Genomic DNA, 24,903 nt, shown 5'->3' with positions numbered 1-24,903 from the left:
TGATGACAGCCATCAATGCTGGAGTAATCAATATTAGGAATGCTTTGGAGGCTTAATTAAAGGACTGTAGTTATCTCAAAGGGTTGTGGAGCTGAAAGAGATTACAGAGATAGGGAGGTTGGAAAGAATTAAGGGATTTGAAAATAAGATGAGAATTTTAAATCAATAATTGCCTGATTGGGAATTAATGTAGTTCAGTGAGCACAGTGGTGATAAGTGAATGGGACTTGGTGCAAGTTAAGGCACAGATAACACAGTTTCGGATAACCTCAAGTTTACAAAGGGTAGAGCATTGAAGACCAACCAGGATCATGCGTAGAGATAACAAAGGCTTGAATGAGACTTTCAACAGAAAATGAGCTGAGACAGAGGCAAAGTCAAGCAATGTTATAGAGATGGAAATAGACGGTCTTAGCAATGGCACAAATATGAGGTCAGAAGCTCATCTTGGGTATAAAAAAATAAAGAATAGTGTGTCTTCTATGTATCAGGAGAAGTTATAGCATTGAATTTGAATTGATCATTTATCTGAATAACTAACACACTGCAATATTTGTTTTGACTATCTTCAGAATGTTTACCTCCTTAGTGGGTATATTTTTATTATGTGGAGATGCCGGCGTTGGACTGGGGTATTAAGCACAGTAAGAAGTCTCACAACACCAGGTTAAAGTCCAACAAGTTTATTTGGTAGCATAAGCTTTTGGAGCAACATTCCGAAAGCTTGTGTTACCAAATAAACCTGTTGGACTTTAACCTGGTGTTGTGCGACTTCTTACTATATTTTTATTGTCAGTTTATTAACTGAGAGGTCTGGATTTGTCTGCATTTTTGTGCAAGCCAACTTTAGATCTGAAATCACACCGTATCATTATCTAAGTGTCTTAGAGTCATAGAGTCATAGAGGTTTACAGCATAGAAACAGGCACTTCGGCCCAACTTGTCCATGCCGCCTTTTTTTAAACCCCTAAGCTAATCCCAATTGCCCCCATTTGGCCTATATCTCTATATACCCATCTTATCCATGTAACTATCTAAATGCTTTTTAAAAGACAAAATTGTACCTGCCTCTACTACTACCTCTGACAGTTTGTTCCAGACACTCACCATCCTCTGTGTGAAAACATTGCCCCTCTGGACCCTTTTGTATCTCTCCCCTCTCACCTTAAACCTATACCCTCTAGTTTTAGACTCCCCTACCTTTGGGAAAAGATATTGACTATCTAGCTGACCTGTGCCCCTCATTATTTTATAGATCTCCATAAGATCACCCCTCAGCCTCCTACGCTCCAGGGAAAAAAGTCCCAGTCTATCCAGCCTCTCCTTATAACTCAAACCATCAAGTCCGGGTAGCATCCTAGTAAATCTTTTCTGCACTCTTTCTAATTTAATAATATCCTTTCTATAATAGGATGACCAGAACTGCACACAGTATTCCAAATGTGGCCTTACCAATGTCTTGTAAAACTTCAACAAGACGTCCCAACTCCTGTATTCAATGTTCTGACCGAAGAAACCAAGCATGCCGAATGTCTTCTTCACCCCACTCTGTCCACCTGTGACTCCACTTTCAAGGAGCTATAAACATGTACCCCTAGATCTCTTTGTTCTGTAACTCTCCCCAATGCCCTATCATTAACTGAGTAAATCCTGCCCTGGTTCAATCTACCAAAATGCATCACCTCGCATTTATCTAAATTAAACTCTATCTGCCATTCATCAGCCCACTGGCCCAATTGATCAAGATCCCATTGCAATCGGAGATAACTTTCTTCACTGTCCACTATGTCACCAATCTTGGTGTCATCTGCAAACTTACTAACCATGCCTCCTATATTCTCATCCAAATCATTAATATAAATGACAAATAACAGTGGACCCAGCACTGATTCCTGATGCACACCACTGGTCACAGGCCTCCTTATGTTCATTTCAAGATTAATTCAAATTTTGATCTTGCACCTAATTGGAAATTTAAGAAGCAATAGTAAGACATTGTACAAGACATGGAATAAGTGATTCTATTATTTACATCATTAGCCACACTTCAATTCAAAGAATAAGTCGTCAATATAGTCAGGATCATAATTCAATACCCTTCCCTCTCTAATTCTTTTCTCTCCTTAATGTTTATAAAGGTAGTCACAGTATAATAAGGAAAGCAACATCTAACCATGGCTAGAAGAGCAAAGCAACAGAAGCCTCTTGAGCGTGTTCCACCATTCAATTAGATCATGCCTGACGTGTTACTATTGTTAATCTGAGAATCAGAAACAACAGTTGGGTGGGATTTTCAGGCCGTGCGCACCCCAGCGGTGCTAATGGTTGATATTGAGCTCATGAAAAGAAATCTGCAACATCTTAATTTTGGTTAATTACTTTCATCCACATCTCTGTGACAGCATCCCTCTCCCAATCAGAATAAACTGGTCTGTTTGCAAACTTGGTCTCTTATTTGACCCCAAAACTAGCTTCCATTCACATAGTCACAGCATCAGCAAGATCATCTATTTCCATCTCTGTAACATTGCCTGACTTTGCCCCTGTCTCAGCTCATCTGCTGCTGAAATCTTATCCATGCCTTTGTTACCTCTCGATATGATTATTCCAATGCACTACTGGCTGATCTCCCACATTTACCCTCTGTAAAGTGGAGATCATCCAAAACTCTGCTGCCCATATTTTAACTCACACCAAGTCATGTTCACCTATAATCTCTGTACTCGCTGACCTACATTGGCACCCAGTCATATTGATTTTTAAATTCTCATCCTTTTTTGTAAATCTCTCCCTATCTTTGTAATCTTCTCTGACTCCACAACCTTCCAAGGTATCTGTCCTCAGGCCTCTCAAGCTTTAGTTGCTACCTTTCAGACATGTGTTAATTACTTCTTTTTGGTAATCTAACTTAATATTGCCTGATGTGTCTCCTATGTCCTATTTTGTTTTATATTGATCCTGTACAGAACCCAGAGATGTTTTATATTGTTAAAAGCAATATATAAAGATGTTATTGTAGCTGTAGAGACACAAATGTTCATGTTGCTCAGGAAAATAAGATCAAGGTTTCCTTAGAGTGAATTTCATGATGCAGTAGAGCACAAAATCACCTCATATCCACTTATTTTAGCTCAGCGGAATTAAAACATAGAGGACTGAAATGATACCCTTATACACCAGAGTTTCCTTCAAAACCTGTTGTCTTGATTCTCTGGCCTCCCCACGGCATTCTTCTCAGTGCCGGGAGGTGTCATGTTGTTGGCAGGCGGCAGGATCTTCTGGTTCCACCACTGTCAATGGAATTTCCCATTGATTCCACCCACGCCGGGAAACCACAGAGCCGGAAGTTCGCGCCCGTACACCGGGATTCTCCAGTCTCCCCACGGCGTTTATCTCGGCAGCAGGAGGTGTCATGCTAGTGGTAGGAATTTCTGGTCCCACCACTGTCAATTCCACCCCACACTGCTGGGATACACGTGGCGGGTGTGTGCTGTCGGCGTAACCTGAAGATCCTGCCCGGCATGAAGTGCCAGAAGATTGCACCCATAGAGTTCAACATTCCTATCAACAAAAAATATGCTCTGGATTGCATTGAGATAGTTCACGTGCCATAAGTGGCTTTATTCAAACATGATGTGCAGATGCCGGCGTTGGACTGGGGTAAACACAGTAAGAGTTTTAACAACACCAGGTTAAAGTCCAACAGGTTTATTTGGTAGTGGCTAATGGCATTTGCTACCAAATAAACCTGTTGGACTTTAACCTGGTGTTGTTAAAACTCTTACTTTATTCAAACAGTCAGACGCATTGAAAATCTACTTAATGGTATGAGTTGAAAGTCCGAGAACAGATTAGACTGATGCCATTCAGTAGATTAACTTATGTTCATATATATTATTACTATGTACCGATATATGAATGTACAATCAATCCTTTGAACTGATGTTAGGGACGAAATCAAAGTGAATTTACAAATTCTGATTTTATAATACTACAGTGGTTCTTGGTTGAATGCCAATCTAATCATATAACCCTGCTGTTGATTCTACTGCAAACAGTCTTGCTAGTTAAATATTCAGTAGAAAATGCAGACAATAGTTTTGCCATAAATTATTTGGTAGCCATAAAGATTGAACGATTAAGTGGACTGATAATTGATGTGAGTGAGCCACACATATCTCCATCACCTTGAAGGACAAGGGCAACAGATGAACAGGAACAGCACCACCTACAAATTCTCCTCCAAGCCACACACCATCCTGACTTAGAACTATATCATCGCTCCTTCACCTGTCACTGGGTCAAAATCCTGGAACTCCCTTCCTAACAGCACTGTGGGTGTACCTACACCATATGGACTGCAGTGACTCAAGAGAATGGTTCATCACCACTTTTTCAAGGGCAGTTAGGAATGAGCAATAAATGCTGGCCTAACCAACTACACCCTCCTCCCCTGAAAAAACAAATTAAAACCCCATAAAATCCCAGTTAATTGTCTAATCTGTTAATTATTCAGATAAGATAGAATGATGCTTCAGTTAACCTCGGTGCTACTCAGATGGGGAAAATGTGACACAGTATCTAGCCAGCACAGCTGAAAGACCACACACGTGGACCACAGTTAAGTACAGTTTCGGGTTCGGTTGTAATAGGTGCCATAGCCCAAAAATCTTTCAATTTCCATTAATTTGAAGTGAGGTAGCAAAAGGTTGCTGCTGCCCTTGAAACTTTACCCTATTATAAACGATCATCTTCAGAAGAGGAAGGAGAAGGAAGAAAATCAGAAAGAAAATTGGAGGAAAAAAAACAAAAAATTGTTGTATTTGGATGAAATAAAATTTATTCAGCGCAAAAAACATAAAAAAATGAATTTACTGCTTGAGGTAGAATTGAGAGTGATGCATTAGAAATAAGAAAAGCGCCATCTGTCCAGTTGAGTAGTGAGTGGTCCAGCGGTCGAGCAATGTCTGTCCTCATACAGCTTGATGGCTCTGTGAAGCTGCCCAACCCCCTTCACTAACTCATCTGTATTACAACAGTAAAACAAGATAGAAAAGTAATTCGTGAAAATCCTTCCTGAATATCTCGTACCTCAATTAGTTTTCTAAAACGGAACGATCTGTCACTATGATCTCTAGGGTGTTTGATGTGAGATTAAATAGAAATGGAAGGGCTTGTTTGCATTGTCAATACAACAGGCGATACGGTTCCTGCGCTAGAAAGTGGACTGTGGTGTTCTGTTAGCATAAGAAAGAGCAGATTGTAATACGACCCTGCTTTGAAGAAACCAGCATTAAAAAAATGCAAACACAATTCTTCGAGTTTTTATTAAAATAAAGGATGTGGGAGAATAAAGCACATCGTTTTATGCAGACTGTCTTAATTATGAAAAAAGTGTTAGCGACACGGGTTATGTTTTACTGATAGGGAAAAATGCTGTAGTATATGTTGAGAAAATTAAACCTAATATAGTCACTTAATAGCTGTGGAAAACCATGGTGACTTGTGCATGCTGCATTGTATTTAGTAAGGAAGAAACGGAATAAACGTGCACTAGCTGTATTCTTTTGATATAAAACAGCTCACCGACACACATTTGAAGGGCATACTATGTTGCAGTGCAAAATACGAGGGGTGAAATAATTTGGGGGTGGCCAGCGCATTTTAATTAAAGCCATGAGGAAATAAGTGAATGGGGGGAATGGTGCTGATTCAAAGGTTAGGAACGATTGACTTGCATATTAATTGCGTGAAGGTGATTAAAGCCAGGAGGAAATAAGTGAATTTGGGAGGAGGTTGTTGATTCAAAGGTTACGAATGATTGACTTGCAAATTAATTGAGTGGGGGTGATGGTCAGGACTGTTTACAACCTGGCTTTGTGTGTGCGGAGTCTGACACTTAGCCAGGGTTTAGGAACACATTAAATAGGAGAGAGAGGGAGTGGCTGCTGATTTTGTGTTGTGTAGAGAGAGCAGACGGTGCACCCGCTGTAGAGGAGCACCTCCTCCTCCCAGTGGCAGTGAGAGGCGCGAGGGCGACAGTGTCCCAGGCGGGCTGTTGGGCGCGAGAGGGACAGTGACAGTGTCCCAGGCGGGCGTTTGGGCGCGAGAGGGACAGTGTCCCAGGCGGGCGGTTGGGCGCCTCGCGCTGTCGCTGCTGCCTGTCCCCGGGGCGGAGGGAAGGAGAGCGCGAGCCAGGTCGGTCCGCCCGCCCCGCTCGCGAGCCGCCCCTTTTGTCCCGCTCGGGCCCCCGTAGCCCCGGGGTGTGATGGGAGAGACCATGTCCAAACGGTTGAAGTCGGAGATGGAGATGGAGGAGCGCTCGTTCTGTAACCCGTACCCGGACAGCAGGGGCAATGGGGCCGCCAGCAGCAGCAGTAGCAGCAGCACCACAGCCGGGGCTGAGCAGCAGCAAGAGGAGGCGGCCGACTGCTTCGACCCGCAGGGCAAGGTAATGGAGGCACAATCACAACACTGTTAAAGAGGGGATGGCGGGGAGGCCTCTGACCGCCCGGGCGAGCGGGAGGAGCTGTCTCTCTCTTTCCCACCCCCCCCCCCCCCCCCAACTCCCGACAGGGAAAATATATACATCGCCGCTGACCCTCCGCAGCCCGTCCCTTTTGGGTTTGTGATTTGTCCCCGCGACTCCCTCCCTTCTCGGCATTGAAGGGGGAGGAGGAACGGGGGGGATCCTGTATTTATTTCTTTTAAATCGGCCGCTGAAACTGGTGACTGGCAATGTTACAGGAAATGTGAAGTTACTGCAGCCCAAAACATTATCCAACCCCTGGAGCTGGCCTTGATGCCAGTGCACACTGGGGTGTTCTGGTCGTCTTGTCGAATTCTTCCAGGGCTGCAGTGGGATGTCTGACTAAATGTGTACACAGTTAAAGTCACAAATACAATCCTATGGTTTGCAGGGGTTGGGGTGCATTATTGACTCTAATAATCACATTTTAATTTGATGTTTTTAAGTTTCCTTTGTACTTTGATTTCTGTTCGGGCTGTTCCCCCTCCTTTTTGGGTAGCTGCCCCTTTTACTTTGTCCTGATTTAATCTGAGTTTGTTTATTTGGTTTGGTTTGACCTAAAAAGAGGACAAAGGTAAAATATTCCTCCTTCCCCAGGACCTGACTGCAGCCTCTGACATTGTTGGCCATGCCATCCTCCTCCAACACCTCCCCATTGTCATGCAGCTAGGTGGAAACACTCTCACCTAGTTCCATTCTTATCCATCTGATCACAACCAGAATATCACCTGTTTCTCTTCATGCTTCTACACTGCTAACCTCCGGTGTCTGCCAAGGATAGATCCTTCCTATTTCTCATCGACATGCTATGACATCTGATAGCACAGCATTTTTTCCACATGATTGGGGCATCTGAAATATTTAAGTTTATTTATTAGTTTCATAAGTAGGCAAACATTAACACCAGTGACATTACTGTGAAAATCCCTGAGTTGCCATGCTCTGGCGCCTGTTCAGGTACACTGAGGGAGAATTTAGCATAGCCAATTTGGACTTTGGGAGGTAACTGGAGCATCCGGAGGAATCCCATGCAGATTCCACACAGGCAGTGACCCAAGCCAGGAATCGAACCTGGGTCCCTGGTGCTGTGAGGCAGCAGTGCTAACCACTCTGCCACTTTGGTATTTACTAAAGGAATGAGGCCACAACATTCTAGTTTAAAGCAAAAATATTTTTACTAGACAGAAACCAAAGGAACAAAAATATTTATAACCACATTCAGTATAGGTTTTAAGAGTATTATGAACATAATTGTAATCTAGACTAGTTTCCTTCTCCATCATGAGTTTTACAGCACAGGAAGAGGCCCTTTGGTCCATTGTGTCTGTGCTGGCCATCAAGCACTGATCTATTCTTATCCATTTTCTAGCATTTGGTCCATAGCCTTGTCTGCTACTCTACACATTTGACTTGCACTCGCAGTAACTCAAATCATGTACTTGTCAGAAATTGGAAGATTAACCATTTGGTCTGAGTACTATTTCAAAAGTTTATATAAAGATTGAGATTTCTTGGGCCTGCTGCTTACCTCTAGTAAGATTTCCCCTCTAAATCTTCAACTGTCCCATGGTTGTTGACTCCTTATTTAGCCTGGGTGTTGCTTGCATTTTCAACATCGTGACCTTTGGTCAGAACACTCCTGATTCTAATATTCTTAAACTCTGGAGTCTTGCATATTAATCTCTTTCTCAGTTTGGTTATCCCAAAAGTTCAACTATCAAGTAATGAAGTCCTTCAGTTATCTGTTGTTTTTTTAAAAAGCAGCTTTTTTAAAAAACCATCGCAAACACAATTTCCTCTGAACTCTTTGGGAAAGAGATGTCCCCTGCATTTATTGTGCTCAAAACTAACTAAACTCGAACTGCTTGCAACACAGATCCAGGAACCTACACAACCCTATAATTAACTTCTGGTTGACCCTGTTCTATTGTTTACCTCCTAGGCAACTTGATCATTTTTTTTCTGGAAGCTGGATGCCTTCTGTTCCTTTAAGATTTTCTTAAGAACCATCTCTTGACCAAGCTTATGGCTTTCTGCTCTGATATTCATGGAACCCCTACAGTACAGAAGGAGGCCATTTGGCCCATCGAGTCTGCACTGACAACAATCCTACCCTGTCCCCATAGAACCATAGAAAATTACAGCTCAGAAACAGGCCTTTTGGCCCTTCTTGTCTGTGCCGAACCATTTTTTGCCTAGTCCCACTGACCTGCACTTGGACCGTATCCCTCCACACCCCTCTCATCCATGAACCCGTCCAAGTTTTTCTTAAATGTTAAAAGTGACCCTGCATTTACCACTTTATCTGGCAGCTCATTCCACACTCTCGCCACTCTCTGCGTGAAGAAGCTCCCCCTAATATTTCCTTTAAACTTTTCTCCTTTCACCCTTAACCCATGCCCTCTGGTTTTTTTCTCCCCTGGCCTCAGCGGAAAAAGCCTGCTTGCATTCACTCTATACCCATCAAAATCTTATACACCTCTATCAAATCTCCCCTCAATCTTCTACGCTCCAGGGAATAAAGTCCCAACCTATTCAATCTCTCTCTAACTCAGCTTCTCAAGTCCCGGCAACATCCTTGTGAACCTTCTCTGCACTCTTTCAACCTTATTTACATCCTTCCTGTAACTAGGTGACCAAAACTGTACACAATACTCCAAATTGGGCCTCACCAATGCCTTATATAACCTTACCATAACACTCCCAGCTTTTATACTCGATACTCCGATTTATAAAGGCCAATGTACCAAAGGCACTTTTTACGACCCTATCCACCTGTGATGTCACTTTTAGGGAATTCTGTACCTGTATTCCCAGATCCCTCTGTTCAACTGCACTCTTCAGAGTCCTACCATTTACCCTGTACGTTCTACTTTGGTTTGTCCTTCCAATGTGCAATATCTCACACTTGTCTGCGCTAAATTCCATTTGCCATTTTTCAGCCCATTTTTCTAGTTGGTCCAAATCCCTCTGCAAGCTTTGAAAACCTTCCTGCAGGGTCACTTTTAACATTTAAGAAAACCTCCAATCTTTGTATCATCAGCAAATTTGCTGATCCAATTTACCACATTATCATCCAGATCATTGATATAGATGACAAACAACAATGGACCCAACACCGATCCCTGTGGCACACCACTAGTCGCAGGCCTCCACTCAGAAGCAATCCTCCACAACCACTCTCTGGCTTCTTCCACTGAGCCAGTGTCTAATCCAATTTACTACCTCCCCATGTATACCTAGCGACTGAACCTTCCTAACTAACCTCCCATGAGGGGCCTTGTCAAAGGCCTTGCTGAAATCCAGGTAGACAACATCCACCGCCTTCCCTTCATCCACTTTCCTGGTAACCTCCTCGAAAAACTCTAATAGATTGGTCAAACATGACCTACCACACACAAAGCCATGTTGACTCTCCCTAATAAGTCCCTGTCTATCCAAATATTTGTAGATCCTATCCCTTATCACACCTTCCAATAACTTGCCCACCACCGGTGTCAAACTTACTGGCCTATAATTTCCCGGATTTCTTTTGGAACCTTTTTTAAACAGCGGAACAACATGAGCCACCCTCCAATCATCCGGCACCTCCCCCGTGAATACTGACATTTTAAATATGTTTGCCAGGGCCAGTTCAACACTCGCTTCCCTCAAGGTCCGTGGGAATACCCTGTCTGGTCCTGGGGATTTATCCACTCTGATTTGCCTCAAGACAGCGAGCACCTCCTCCCCTTTAATCTGTAAAGGTTCCATGACCTCCCTACCTGTTTGCCCTATTTCCGTAGACTCCATGCCCGTTTCTTCAGTAAATGCGGATACAAAAAAAACCATTTAGTATCTTCCCCCATCTCTTTTGGTTCCATACACAGTCTACCACTCTGGTCTTCAAGAGGACCAATTTTATCCCTCACTATCCTTTTGCTCCTAACATACCTATAGAAGCTCTTTGGATTTTCCTTCACTCTGTCTGCCAAAGCAACCTCGTGTCTTCTTTTAGCCCTCCTGATTTCCCTCTTAAGTAGCTTCTTGCACTTTTTATACTCCTCGAGCATCTGATCTGTTCCTTGCTGCCTGTGCATTTCATACATCCTCTCTTCCTCTTAATCAGTGTTACAATCTCCCTCGAGAACCAAGGTTCCTTTATTCCTATTTACTTTGCCTTTAATCCTGACAGGAACATACAAACTCTGCACTCTCAAAATTTCTCCTTTTGAAGGCCTCCCACTTTCCATTTTACATCCTTACCAGAGAACAGCCTGTAACTCCTCATATTTGCCCTGCTAATGTTCCTTGACACTAGGGTCAATTTATCCTGGCCAATCAACCTTACCCACACATCTTTGGACTGTAGGAGGATACTGGAGTACCTGGAGGAAACCCATGCAGACAGAGATTGTGCAAACTCCACATAGACAGTCACCCAAGCCGGGAATGGAACCCAGGTCCCTGGAGCTGAGAGGCAGCAGTGGTAACCACTGTGCCCCCATGTCGCCCCAATATTGTGTAATTTGGCGTCTAATGTTGCTTTATCATATTCCAGTGTCTTGGGACATTTATTTACACAACACTAAAATGTTAAAGGAGGCAACTTTTTTAAATAAATCATGTTAATTTGGGGGGAGAAGAAAAGGGGGAAATTGGCTCAGATCAATGATCACAAAAAATATTTACAGATGAGGAAGGTTTGGAACATCTAAATTCATCAATCCAGAACAACAGGTTAAGGGGATTGACCATGCTAAATTGCCCCTCAGTGTCCCAGGATGCGTAGGTCAGAGGGATCAACGGGGTAAATGTGTGGGGTTACGAGGATGGGGCCTGAGTGGGATTGTTGTTGGTGCAGACTTGATGGGCCAAATGGCCTCATTCTGCACTGTAGGGATTCTATGATATCTGTAACTGTAGGCAAACTTCTTGTCATGTCTTAAACAATTTTGGGATCTTTTGCCCTGACACTTTGCTTTTGAAAAGTTAAACTTTTTTATAATATCCATTCATCGGAATTGGATGTTGCTGGCTCAGTCAAGACTTATTGCCCTTGAGAAGATCGTGATAAGCTGCGTCGCTGCAATCCATGTGGTGTAGGTATACCCACAGTACTGTTAGCAAGGGGATTCTAGGATAAATATTGGTTGATCCTTTCATGAACTTCCTCTGAGAAAATAACCATTTAACTTGTACCCCTGCCTCTGTCCTGTTTCCACTTTTCAATTTAAAGCAGTGTTTTGGATTAATTCTTACTGTGCTATTTTTTTTTTTGTATAGCTTTATAAGATCACATCTCGATTGCCTTCTGTCCCAGACTGAAAAGCCCAAGGATCTTAAGTTTTTCCAGATAAATTAAATGCATACAACTAAATATCAGCCATTTGGCTGCCCTCTGCACTGCCAATGTTTGAATTTTCTCAGTGACCAAGACTAAATAGCTCTTGCTGTACTTTTCTAGCTCATCCTGTAGTCCTTCAACTCCAATATTAATTGAAAATTTAACCAACTTGCATTGTATTTTATATTCTAAGGCATTGATTATAGTCAAGAAGCAGTGATGAATTGAAAATTGATCCTTGAGATGCCCTACCTTTTCAGCGTCAGTGTTTGCCACCCAAGCTGACATTAACCTTTTGTCATTTTCTACCTTTCAGACAGTTCCCTGTCCATACCCAAGTTTTGTCCTGAATGCCACAGCTTTGGAACTTTAATGAAATACCCTTTTGGAAGTCAAGCAATTTTCTATTTTTTGCTGCAGTTTGTGTGGATACAAAATCAGCATTTTGCTCACCACAGAAATTTTGATGCATTGTTTTGTGGGCACAGTAAATATGTTAACTGTTGCTAACATCAGTTATGTGACATGCACAGTCTCACTGTTAAAATGTCATAAATTGTAGCTGTGTCTCCCAAGTTTTTCTTTGGCCTACCATTATTTCTAGCCTTTTAGAAAGTAACTTCTTCCATTATTTTTAGGCCCAAAGTGGATAACCTCAGATTTGCCTGTGTTGAAATCCATTTGCTTCAATTGTGCTCATTCACTTAATCTATCATATCTCTTGATGTTACATTTCAATGTACACTGCCACTTTCTGCCCAATACTTTAACAAATGTTTTCTACCCATCTGAGGAGTTAGGCTAACTAGTCTAATTTTCTGTTTTGTCCATCTCACCTTTTTTAAAATAGCGGAGTGGTGTGCAAATTTCCAATTTTAAAAAATGGTTCCCTCACAAAGAAAACTTGACAAATTTAGGGCATCTTCAATCTTCTCACCCACTTGCTTTAAAGTCTAGGATGGAAATCGAGGAAATCTGGTCCTGGGAAGTTGTCATTCTCTGGTATCGTTTTTGTTTTTATTATTGTCACTTGCATTAATTTTGGTAAGTTCTTGACCCTGATTGTGTTAATTTCCTTGATGTCTGGCATGTTGACTTCTTCTTTTACAAACTTGGCATGAGACACTTAAAAGCCCATTTTTGTTTTAGACATTATGTTCCAAAAATGAAAAAACTATTTGGGCTTATTGCAAAGCATTATCTTGAAACTAAGCAATTCAGCTTGCTACAGACCCATGTACTCCAGTAGTATCTTCAACTTCTAGGCTGCTCAAAAATTTTTCAAAAGGACCAACATGATTTTCTTGGTGACAATTAGAACAAAGCAAGCAGATTATTTGACCCTTCTCACTTGAATCTACAACTGATGATAACAAATGCAGCAGTTCATAATATTGGCAGTAGCTTTTATTAAAACTTAATTGTCATTTTGTAAATATTCATTTGCCTACATTGTGGCCTTTTTTCCTAGAATTTGAATAAAAGTAGCATTAGTCATGAAAATGTTATGTGTTCTTGAATCTGCGTCAAGGGTTCATTCCATCCTCTGGGATATTGAATCTAGGCTGACATTTTTTTGTAGTTCTGGACTACTGCAATGTAGGAAATGCCATTTTTTGAGTTAGAAAAACGCACAGGCTCCTAGAATGAAAGCTTTCTTATTCACGTTCATCCCTCAAACCCCAGCACTAAAACATTATCTCTTAATTAATTTAGTTTCTGCTTATAGGATCTTGTGTAAATTGGCTGCTGTGTTTCCGTACTTTACTACAAGTAAGTAGTTCATTGGCTGAGAGAGCTTTGGGATGTTTGGAGAATGTGCAAGGCACAAATTAAATACAAATGGTTTCTTTATTAAAACTTGAGCCAAGTTTTTCCGGGTGTGGTGGCATGATGAGCAAAGTTCCTGCACAGGAGGAATGTAAACCTCCCCCCAAAAAAAGTTTCCCACATAATACTGTACATGTCAGAATGGCCCATGTACCTCAGTTTTCAGAAGGAAGAAGAAGAAAAACATTGAACAAAGGAGAGACTGAATGAAATACTGTAGGGCAATTTAGATATCATCCATAAATATGAACACTGTAGCGTTATGTTATGGTACCATAAAACCTTTAAACATTTAACGGGATGTTGGATTTATGTCACCTTATCAGTAACCCGCACAACTTGCCTCCTGGACTTGCAGGCTGTTCTGTCTGGAGACAATACACATCTCTTTAACTTGTGTTTAATGCTCCCTCCACCCACATTGTCTGTACCTTTAAGACCTGGCTGGCTGTAGGGATTCGCATTCTAATCGGTATTCTGTAACTTGATTTTGTGTCTCTGTGCACTGTTTGAGAGCACATTTCCACTCCATCTGACGAAGGAGCAGCGCTCCAAAAGCTTATGGTATTTGCTACCAAATAAACCTGTTGGACTTTAACCTGGTGTTGTGAGACTTCTTACCATAAAACAATACAGCCCTAAGCAGGAGACATGGATTTTAGACTTGGATAAGAATGGATTAAATATGTCTGGACTTGTTTGAACAGCAAACTAAAAGGCACTAAGAAATTCCTCTCCACACTGATAAATATGACAAGAACTCCACAGGCAAAACTCCTGGAATTATTTATGGACAAATTAAGCACTTCAATGGTGAAGCTTCAGCATCATTCTGAATTCATGAACGAGATTCCTAATTACTTTGCGAAGTCATGAACATTCCCAAATAAAAATGAATGGGTGTCCTATCTTGAGCATTTGTCCATATTAATGCTGTAGTGTTAATAAAGAATGGTGAGCCATTTCAAATCTTGGTTTTGTTCTGCTTCAGGTGGTAGCAAATATGAGCAGTTGTTGCTAATTCAAATCTCAGGTTATAGTGATAGAGGTTTACAGCATGGAAACAAGCCCTTCGGCCCAACTTGTCCATACTGCCCTTTTTTTAAAAAAACCCCTAGGCTAGTCCCAATTGCCCACATTTGGCCAATATTCCTCTCTACCCATCTTACCCATGGAACTGGGTAAATGGGTGGCACGGTAGCACAGTGGTTAGCACTGCTGCTTCACAGCTCCAGGGACCTGGGTTTGATTCCTGGCTTGGGTCACTGTCTGTGTGGAGTTTGCACATTCTCCTCGTGTCTGCATGGGTTTCCTCCAGGTGCTCCGGTTTCCTCCCATCGTCCAAAGATGTGCGGGTTAGGTTGATTGGCCATGCTAAAATTGCCCCTTAGTGTCCTGAGATGCGTAGATTAGAGGGATTAGCGGGTGGGATATGGGGGTAGGGCCTGGGTGGGATTGTGGTCGGTGCAGACTCGATGGGCCAAATGGCCTCTTTCTGAACTGTAGGGTTTCTATGATTCTATGAACTGTCTAAATGCTTTTTTAAAGGCAAACTTGTACCCACCTATACTACTACCTCTGGCAGCTTGTTCCAAGCTCACCACCCTCTGTGGAAAAAATTGCCCCTCTGGACCCTTTTGTATCTCTCACCTTAAACCTATGCCGTCTAGTTTTAGACTCCCCTCCCTTTTGAGAAAAGATATTGACTATCTAGCTGATCTATGCCCCTCATTATTTTATAGATCTCTATAAGATCACCCCTCGGCCTTCTACGCTCCAGAGAAAAAAGTCTCAGTCTATCCAGCCTCTCATAACTCAAACCATCAAGTCCCAGTAGCATCCTAGTAAATCTCTCCTGCACTCTTATAGAAAATATATTATTAAACTAGGAATAGGGTGACCAGAACTGTACACAGTATTCCAAGTGTGGCTTTATCAATGTCTTGTACAACTTCAACAAGATGTCCCAACTCCTGTATTCCATGTTCTGACCAACGAAACCAAGCATGCTGAATGCCTTCTTCACCACTCTGTCCATCTGTGACACCACTTTCAAGGAGCTATGAACCTGTACCCCTTGATCTCTTTGTTCTGTAACTCTCCCCAATGCCCTGCCATTAACTGAGTAAGTCCTGCTCTGGTTCAATCTACCAAAATGTATCACCTCGCATTTATCTAAATTAAACTCCCTCTGCCATTCATCAGCCTACTGGTCCAATTGATCAAGATCCCGTTGCAATCGGAGATGACCTTCACTGTCCACTATGCCACCAGTCTTGGTGTCATCAGCAAACTTACTAACCGTGCCTCCTATACTCTCATCCAAATCATTAATATAAATGATAAATAACAGTGGACACAGCACCGATCCCTGAGGCACGCCGTTGGTCACAGGCCTCCAGTTTGAAAAATAACCCTCGACAACCACCCTCTGGCTTCTGTCATCAAACCAATTTTGTATCCATTTAGATACCTCACCCTGGATCCCGTGAGATTTAACCTTGTGCAACAACCTACCATGCGGTGCCTTGCTAAAGTCCATGTAGACAACATCAACTGCACTGCCCTCATCTACCTACTTGGTTACCCGTTCAAAAAACTCAATCAAATTTGTGAGACGTGATTTTCCACTCAAAAGCTATGCTGACTGTCCCTAATCAGTCCTTGCATCTCTAAATGCCTGTGTCCACTGTTATTTATCATTTATATGAATGATTTGGATGAGAATATAGGAGGCATGGTTAGTAAGTTTGCAGATGACACCAAGACTGGTGGCATAGTGGACAATGGAGGTTATCTCAGATTGCAACGGGATCTTGATCAATTGGGCCAGTGGGCTGATGAATGGCAGAGGGAGTTTAATTTAGATAAATGCGAGGTGATGCATTTTGGTAGATTGAACCAGAGCAGGACTTACTCAGTTAATGGTAGAGCATTGGGGAGAGTTACAGAACAAAGAGATCTAAGGGTACAGGTTCATAGCTCCTTGAAAGTGTTTTTACGACACTAAATAATGGTTTCATGGTCATCAGTAGATTTTTAATTCCAGATTTTTAAAAAATTGAATTCAAATTCCACCATCTGTCGTGGCGGGAGTCGAACTAAGGTCCCTGGATCATTAGTTGGGTTTCTGGATTAAGAGTCTAGTGATAATACCACTAGGCCATCACCTCCCCACTTGCATTTCGTCTACGTCTAAACATCAGCAATGCAATTTTCAAAGTGCTGGCCTCTAGAGACATTCTTCTCCCATCATCAGAGAGGATTCAGCAGCCAGAAAGTACTATAATGGCCACAGTTTTCTTTTTTGTATTGCTGGCAGTCCAATGAAACCTAACCCACAATGCAACTGAGAGAAGATCCGCAGCATTGATAACCCCAGTATATAGAAAAACAAAGTCAAAAGTGATTTGTGCAATGTGAGGAACATTCAAGCTCTAATAGCAAAAAATGGATGATCCACTCTGATAAATTTCATCTTTCTAACTAAGTATCTAATACCTGGTTAGTGTATATAGTGCAAAATATGGAATTGAAGTAAGATCTGTAATCTAACTGAAATGATAACAGATTCTGGAATACAAACCACTTGCATCGAAGTAAACAGCCTGGGTTTATTTGTAACTTGGCACATATTTACAATGCTTGTTTCAGCGCAATCGTATCCTTTGGTTTTGAAATGTATTCCTCAGACTCATCAAAACCTACAGCAAAGAATATCATTAAGGTTTATTGCTGCCTTAGCCTTCTGTTTGGTGCTTTCTAATAGGCTAATTTATTTTGCAATTAAGTGTTTTCAATTCTTAAAGTTATACCACAATTCAACCAGTTGTAATCCAAAATTATTGACATCTATTTCCAACCCCTTATTTTGTGAAAGGTACTTTTAAAAAAAATAAAATCGGAGATGAATATCCAGCTTGGTGAACATTTGCTGCCTGTTGCAATAACCACTGGGGACTATGAGAATCCATCTGCTTCTTACCATAACATGAGCTATATTTGGTTTAAGAAAACAACCAAAGAGTTTTGATTCTCACAGATGGTGGTGACTTTCATTTAATTACACTCTCCAAAATACACACATTTTTGCATGTGTTCTGTTTTAAGTGCACATGTAATGCATTGATCACATTTGTTTTCATTGACATAAAGACAATGTATTTGATAATTGTTCAGCGAAATTGGATGGCTATTTAATGAATAGCGTAAGAACGAGAGTAGGCTATTTCGTGTCTCTAGCTTGTACTGCCATTCAGTGAGACCATAGCTGATTTGCAGTCTAATTCCACATACTCACTTTTGTCCAATACCCCTTAATATCTTGTAGATTGCTAGGTTTTTGTTATCCCGATTAGAAATTAACAATTGACCGAGCATCAATTGAATTTGCAAAATAGTTCCAAACTTCTGGTCACACTTTTATGTGTAGAAGAGTTTCCTAATTCAATTCCTGAGAGGTCTGGCTCTAAATTTTAGATTTTGCCCCCATGTTCTAGACTCCTCAACCAACGAAAATCAATTCTCTCTATCTACTCTAAATGTTCTCCTTGATATCTTAACTTTGATCAAATCACCACTAAACCTTCTAAATTTCAGGGAATACAACTATAACTAGTGTAACCCCTCCTCGTAATTTAACCTTTGGAGTAGAGCTATTGTTCTAGTAAATCTACACTGCACTTTGTCCAAGGTTGGTCAATCCCATCTACAATGTGGTGGTCAGAATTGCTAACAAGTACCTTGGGTTCTTGGCACTAATAACTGTATAGGTACTAATATAGTGAGCCATGCAACCCAGTAATAAGATGTGGCCACCTACTAGATTACTGTTGTCCACTATATTAACCACTACATGTGGCTCATTGCATTTCTGATGAGTATATAAAAAGAGAAATGGGTACAGTTGGGAATGTAATCTATATGGTCATTCACATGGTGTATTCTGTGCATTTTAATTCTTTGTGTTGGTATACTGATAAGACGAAAGCAGTTCAGATGAAAGGTCATAAACCTGAAACAGTAACAGGAATTCTTTCTCCACAAATTTGCCTCCTGAGTATTTCCAGAGTTTTCTGCTTTTATTTGAGCCAAAAAGCAGTGTGTGCCTGTGCTTTTTTTTGATGTGGAGATGCCGGTGTTGGACTGGGGTAAACACAGTAAGAAGTCTCACAACACCAGGTTAAAGTCCAACAGGTTTACTTGGTAGCAAAAGACACTAGCTTTCGGAGCGCTGCTCCTTCGTCGGGTAAGTGAGAGTTCTGTTCAGAAACAGGGCATATAAAGACACAAACTCAATTTACAAAATAATGGTTGGAATGCGAGTCTTTACAGGTAATCAAGTCTTAAAGGTACAGACAATGTGAGTGGAGAGAGCGTTAAGCACAGGTTGAAGAGATGTGTATTGTCTCCAGACAGGACAGTTAGTGAGATTTTGCAAGCCCAGGCAAGTCGTGGGGGGGTTACAGATAGTGTGACATGAACCCAAGATCCCGGTTGAGGCCATCCTCATGTGTGCGGAACTTGGCTATCAGTCTCTGCTCAGCGACTCTGCGCTGTGTGTCGTGAAGGCCGCCTTGCAGAACGCTTACCCGAACATCAGTGGTCGAATGCCCGTGACCGCTGAAATGTTCCCCAACAGGAAGAGAACACTCTTGCCTGATGATTGTCGAGCGGTGTTCATTCATCCGTTGTCGTAGCGTCTGCATGGTCTCCCCAATGTACCATGCCTCGGGACATCCTTTCTTGCAGCGTATCAGGTAGACAACGTTGGCCGAGTTGCAAGAGCATGTACCGTGTGGATGGTGTTCTCACGTGAGATGATGGCATCTGTGTCAATCCGGCGTGACTTGCAGAGGTTGCTGTGGCAGGGTTGTGTGGTGTCGTGGTCACTGTTCTCCTGAAGGCTGGATAGTTGGCTGCGGACAATGGTCTGTTTGAGGTTGTGCGGTTATTCGAAGGCAAGAAGTGTGGGTGTGGGGATGGCCTTGGCGAGATGTTCGTCTTCATCAATGACATGTTGAAGGCTCCGGAGAAGATGCCGTAGCTTCTCCACTCCTGGGAAGTATTGGACGACGAAGGGTACTCTGTCCGCCGTGTCCCGTGTTTGTCTTCTGAGGAGGCCGGTGCGGTTTTTCGCTGTGGCGCGTCGGAACTCTCGATCGATGAGTCGAGCGCCATATCCTGTTCTTCTGAGGGCATCTTTCAGCGTCTGGAGGTGTCTGTTGTGATCCTCCTCATCTGAGCAGATCCTGTGTATGCGGAGGGCTTGTCCGTAGGGGATGGCTTCTTTAACATGTTTAGGGTGGAAGCTGGAGAAGTGGAGCATCATGAGGTTATCTGTGGGCTTGTGGTACAGTGAAGTGCTGCGGTGACCGTCCTTGATGGAGATGCGTGTGTCCAAGAATGCAACCGATTCCAGAAAGTAGTCCATGGTGAGTCTGATGGTGGGATGGAACTTGTTGATGTCATGGTATAGTTGTTTCAGTGATTGTTCACCATGCATTGGGGACTCATGGTGAACAATCACTGAAACAACTATACCATGACATCAACAAGTTCCATCCCACCATCAGACTCACCATGGACTACTTTCCGGAATCGGTTGCATTCTTGGACACACACATCTCCATCAAGGACGGTCACCGCAGCACTTCAGTGTACCACAAGCCCACAGATAACCTCACGATGCTCCACTTCTCCAGCTTCCACCCTAAACACGTTAAAGAAGCCATCCCCTACGGACAAGCCCTCCGTATACACAGGATCTGCTCAGATGAGGAGGATCGCAATAGACACCTCCAGACGCTGAAAGATGCCCTCATAAGAACAGGATATGGCGCTCGACTCATCGATCGAGAGTTCCGACGCGCCACAGCGAAAAACCGCACCGGCCTCCTCAGAAGACAAACACGGGACACGGCGGACAGAGTACCCTTCGTCGTCCAGTACTTCCCCAGAGCGGAGAAGTTATGACATCTTCTCCAGAGCCTTCAACATGTCATTGATGAAGACAAACATCTCGCCAAGGCCATCCCCACACCCTCACTTCTTGCCTTCAAACAACCTCAAACAGACCATTGTCCGCAGCAAACTACCCTATCTTCATGAGAACAGTGACCACGACACCACACAACCCTGCCACAGCAACCTCTGCAAGACGTGCTGCATCGTTGATGCGGATGCCATCATCTCACGCGACATCACCATCCACCAGGTACACGGTACATACTCTTGCAACTCGGCCAACGTTGTCTACCTGATACGCTGCAGGAAAGGATGTCCCGAGGCATGGTACATTGAGGAGACCATGCAGACGCTACGACAACGGATGAATGAACACTGCTCGACAATCACCGGGCAAGAGTGTTCTCTTCCTGTTGGGGAACACTCCAGCAGTCACAGGCATTCGGCCTCTGATCTTCGTGTAAGTGTTCTCCAAGGCGGCCTTCACGACACACAGCGCAGAGTCGCTGAGCAGAGACTGATAGCCAAGTTCCGCACACATGAGGATGGCCTCAACCGGGATCTTGGGTTCATGTCATACTACCTGTAACCCCCACGATTTGCCTGGGCTTGCAAAATCTCATTAACTGTCCTGTCTGGAGACAATACACATCTCTCTAACCTGTGCTTAACGCTCTCTCCACTCACATTGTCTGTACCTTTAAGACTTGATTACCTGTAAAGACTCGCATTTCAACCATTATTTTGTAAATTGAGTTTGTGTCTTTATATGCCCTGTTTGTGAACAGAACACTCACTTACCTGACGAAGGAGCAGCGCTCCGAAAGCTAGTGGATTTTGCTACCAAATTAACCTGTTGGACTTTAACCTGGTGTTGTGAGACTTCTTACTTTTTTTTGATCATTGATTGCTTTACTTCCTTGGCTACTGATTGCTGGGTGTAAATTTAAACATGTGAAATGCATTTGCCCAGATTATGTCAAGTATGGCAATTTCTACTAACATTGGCACATATGGCTAAAATGATGCTGCACAACCACACTTATGACCAGTTGGCAATTTTTATTAAGGTTAGCAAAAAACCTTGTGAAGAGGGTAGTAATGAGTAGTAGTAAAATAAAAATTCCTTGCCCTTTTCTGCTCAGCTGCCTGTCCCCTGTCATAATTCCCCTGAGCGAGGGAGGAAAAATGGAAATCTTTAGAAAAGCTTCAGGTATCGTATTAAATCTGCCTTTCTCAAAAAAAAAAGTAATCTAGGTTCAAGTAAATAACTTGTATATGCTGATTTCTTTTTGGAATAAAGATAATCAAAAACATAATTGAAAAGCAACTATTTGAAATGTTGCAATTTCAACCAGTTATACATCACTGCTTTTTGATTTGACCTGCCACTTTTAATTTTGTAACTCTGAATCCATAACTGAAAAAACGTGTTATCTTAAATGGTATGTAATTATAATCTACAAATTAGCAGCTGTACACTAAAATGCCTTTCAAGAAATTTTCCTGGACCTTGGACCTTGAGTTCTACAATCCTCAGGTCTCTGAGTGAAGAGGCTCGATCAAATGGAGACTCCAATAGTTCACCCTGCAACTGAGAGATTCACCAGGGTACTACAACTCCCAGACTGTGTTGGTAGCTGCACATTATCATAGAATATAACTCCTAAGGGCTGCCACTTTCCTCTCTCGAATATGTTACAGCATAGGGTGAGTTTATCACAGAATGTTGTACCACATAATTTTTTTAAAAAAACTGTCTTGAAGTCTTGTCTGTCTGCCTTGATTTGCTGATTGGATAAAATACAATTTTCTTTATTATACAACTTATTATTTGGGAATTTTGTACCAAACTTGCTACAGTTCATTCCTAATTCTATTAAACGGGCAAGGCGTTTCCTCCCAATTTAAAAGTTCTGAACCCTAACCCATGACTCCAGCAATATTCTATATACCAGCCCTTTAGGAATGAGACTATATGAAACATCAGAGGATCAACTAATTATTATATATTACATTGGTCCTTTTTAAGATGTCAGCTTGTCTATTTCCTTTTTGAAATGCTTTAGAAATTTTCTTTTTAACTATCAGGACTGGTGGTTTGTTCATGGATCACATTTTAGGGAATATGTTTTCCTGTTCTTGGTGTTGATTGTGTAAATGTTGGCCACAAAGTTAGGTGAGTCCCCTGGATCCTAAATAGTGTCATTGGTTCTATTACATTTGCAGATGGGACGTTGAAATGTCTTATTCAAAGAACAGGAGTTGCAACAACATCAACCGCAGATGCTGCACCAATGCATAATTTTAGATTATGCAAGTATTACACTGCTTTTCAAGAAAGGAGGGAGAGAGAAAACAGTGAACTACAAGCCAATTAGTCTAACATCAGTTGTTGGGAAAGTACTGGAATATATTATTAAAGAAATCTTAATAATGCACTTGAAAAAGCATAGTATGATTAAAACAATTCAGCGTGTATTAAAGGGAAGTCCTGTTTTGGCAAATTTAAGTTTTTTGAGGATGTAACTAGTACAGTAGCTATAGTAGACAAATTATCATAGTGCAGAAAAAAGACACGTCAACCTTTTGTCTTGCATGCATCAAGACAATTCATAAAAATACCAAATGTAAAGGGAACAACAATTTATACTGCATGAGAAAAGGAGTGCTGATTGGTTGGCAAGTGGAGTATGATTGATATAGGCGCGTTGCCATGAGGGAATGCACTAGTTAACTGGCGAGCTTTTGTTTAAATTCAAGCTAGGTAGGTTCGTTCTGATTGGTCAGAGCATGGCCCTGGAGAATGAAGCAGAGAATGGCTGTCACCTATTTTTGTTTAGTTGAAAAAACGCAAAGGACAGGGCCATCTGTAGTAATATATGTAGCTTCTAGCATTGTTAAATACATTCAAGGCTGGATAGACATGTTTTTGGGTCTCGGAATTAAGTGATATGGGGATCAGGTGGGAAAATAGAATTGAAGACCAAGATCAGTCACCACCATAATGAATGAGCAGGCTCAACGGGCTGTGTGGTCTTCTGTTTCTATTTCCGATGTTCTTATTTATGTACTCGAGTCTCTAAATTGGAGATTGAACCTTCAACCCTCTGTTGCACAGCCAGTTGTGATTACTGAGCTTAATCTGAGACTTTTAATCTATTGCAGAAACTTTTCCAATAACAAATCTTGAAGTGGGGGACTCAAATATTGCAGTGCTCCTGATGAGCAATTCCATACACAATTGCCGCCTTCAATCTGTATATTTTCTTTGCATCCCAGTTGAGGATGTTTGTGCCCGGTCCACCATATCTTTACATTGGGTATATATTTATTGTACCTGTTACTCTTTTGGAATGTGGAAGGCAAATTTACAATTATTAAAAATTGCAATAAAAAGTTTGTTTAACTACAAGGCTTTCTTGCTATACTACTACAGTTGTAATACTGAAAAATACATGAAAATACAATGATTACTTTTTTGCAGATCAATCCGGCCTTCATAAAGCGGATTAAACATAAAATCAAGGACCTCCTGATACAGATGGAAGAGGGTCTGAAGACTGCAGACCCTCATGACTGTTGTGCTTATACTGGTTGGACAGGTGAGAACATTGCAGTATCTTTATAGTCACTGTTTTATGGGTTCAAATAAATTCCCAAATTTATCCACTATACATGGGAAATGTTAGGATTGTACTTCTTAATGTTTGCTTCTCTGAACAAGAATTGATTTGGCCCTTCACAATTGTTAACATTAGTCAGAATGGCCTGCAGTTGCCAGCTTTATCCATTTTCCTTTTTTTTATTTGCAATCTTACAGTGCTACCACCCCCATGTCCTTAAAGTATTGAAACATTGTGGTCCAAGATGCTGTCTTTTTCCCAGCTTCCCTCAGGAACTGAAGATGCATCTCATCTGGACTAGGTGACTTGTTCATTTTGAGTGATGCCAAACTATGTGGAAATGTTTTCTATTTTTATCCTATCCAATATATCTCCTTCATCTGCTACTGCAACGTTAACTTGATAGTTTTGTTTTGAAGACGGATGCAAAGGACGCATTCAGCATATCAGTCATGCCCTCTTCCTCCACAAAAAGATTTCCTCTTATCTCTAATTAATCTCATCATCATTTTACCTGCTTTTACTTTTTATCTGTTTATAAAAGATTTTTTTAGGTTCCCCTTAAGTTACTAGTTATCTTTTCCTTATTCAAGCTCTTTGCCTTTGTTCTATACTCTTCAATTCTC

General features: G+C 41.8%; 1 protein-coding gene across 2 annotated transcripts in view; it reads left to right on the top strand.

The window, feature by feature from the left end:
• The first annotated feature begins 5,950 nt into the window (after positions 1–5,950).
• The window catches only part of lancl2 (LanC lantibiotic synthetase component C-like 2 (bacterial)), a 61,747-nt gene continuing 42,794 nt past the window's right edge, over positions 5,951–24,903 (top strand). For both annotated transcript variants that reach the window (XM_078236302.1, XM_078236293.1), the window contains exons 1-2: positions 5,951–6,451; positions 24,139–24,256. In XM_078236302.1, coding sequence (XP_078092428.1) covers positions 6,269–6,451; positions 24,139–24,256 — 301 coding nt within the window. In that variant the 5' untranslated portion in view covers positions 5,951–6,268. The remainder of the gene's footprint in view (positions 6,452–24,138; positions 24,257–24,903) is intronic.

Source organism: Mustelus asterias, chromosome 2, assembly GCF_964213995.1.
Source record: "Mustelus asterias chromosome 2, sMusAst1.hap1.1, whole genome shotgun sequence".
Taxonomy (NCBI): domain Eukaryota; kingdom Metazoa; phylum Chordata; class Chondrichthyes; order Carcharhiniformes; family Triakidae; genus Mustelus; species Mustelus asterias.
Note: the sequence above shows the minus strand (reverse complement) of the source record. Positions and strands in the feature narration are given on the sequence as shown.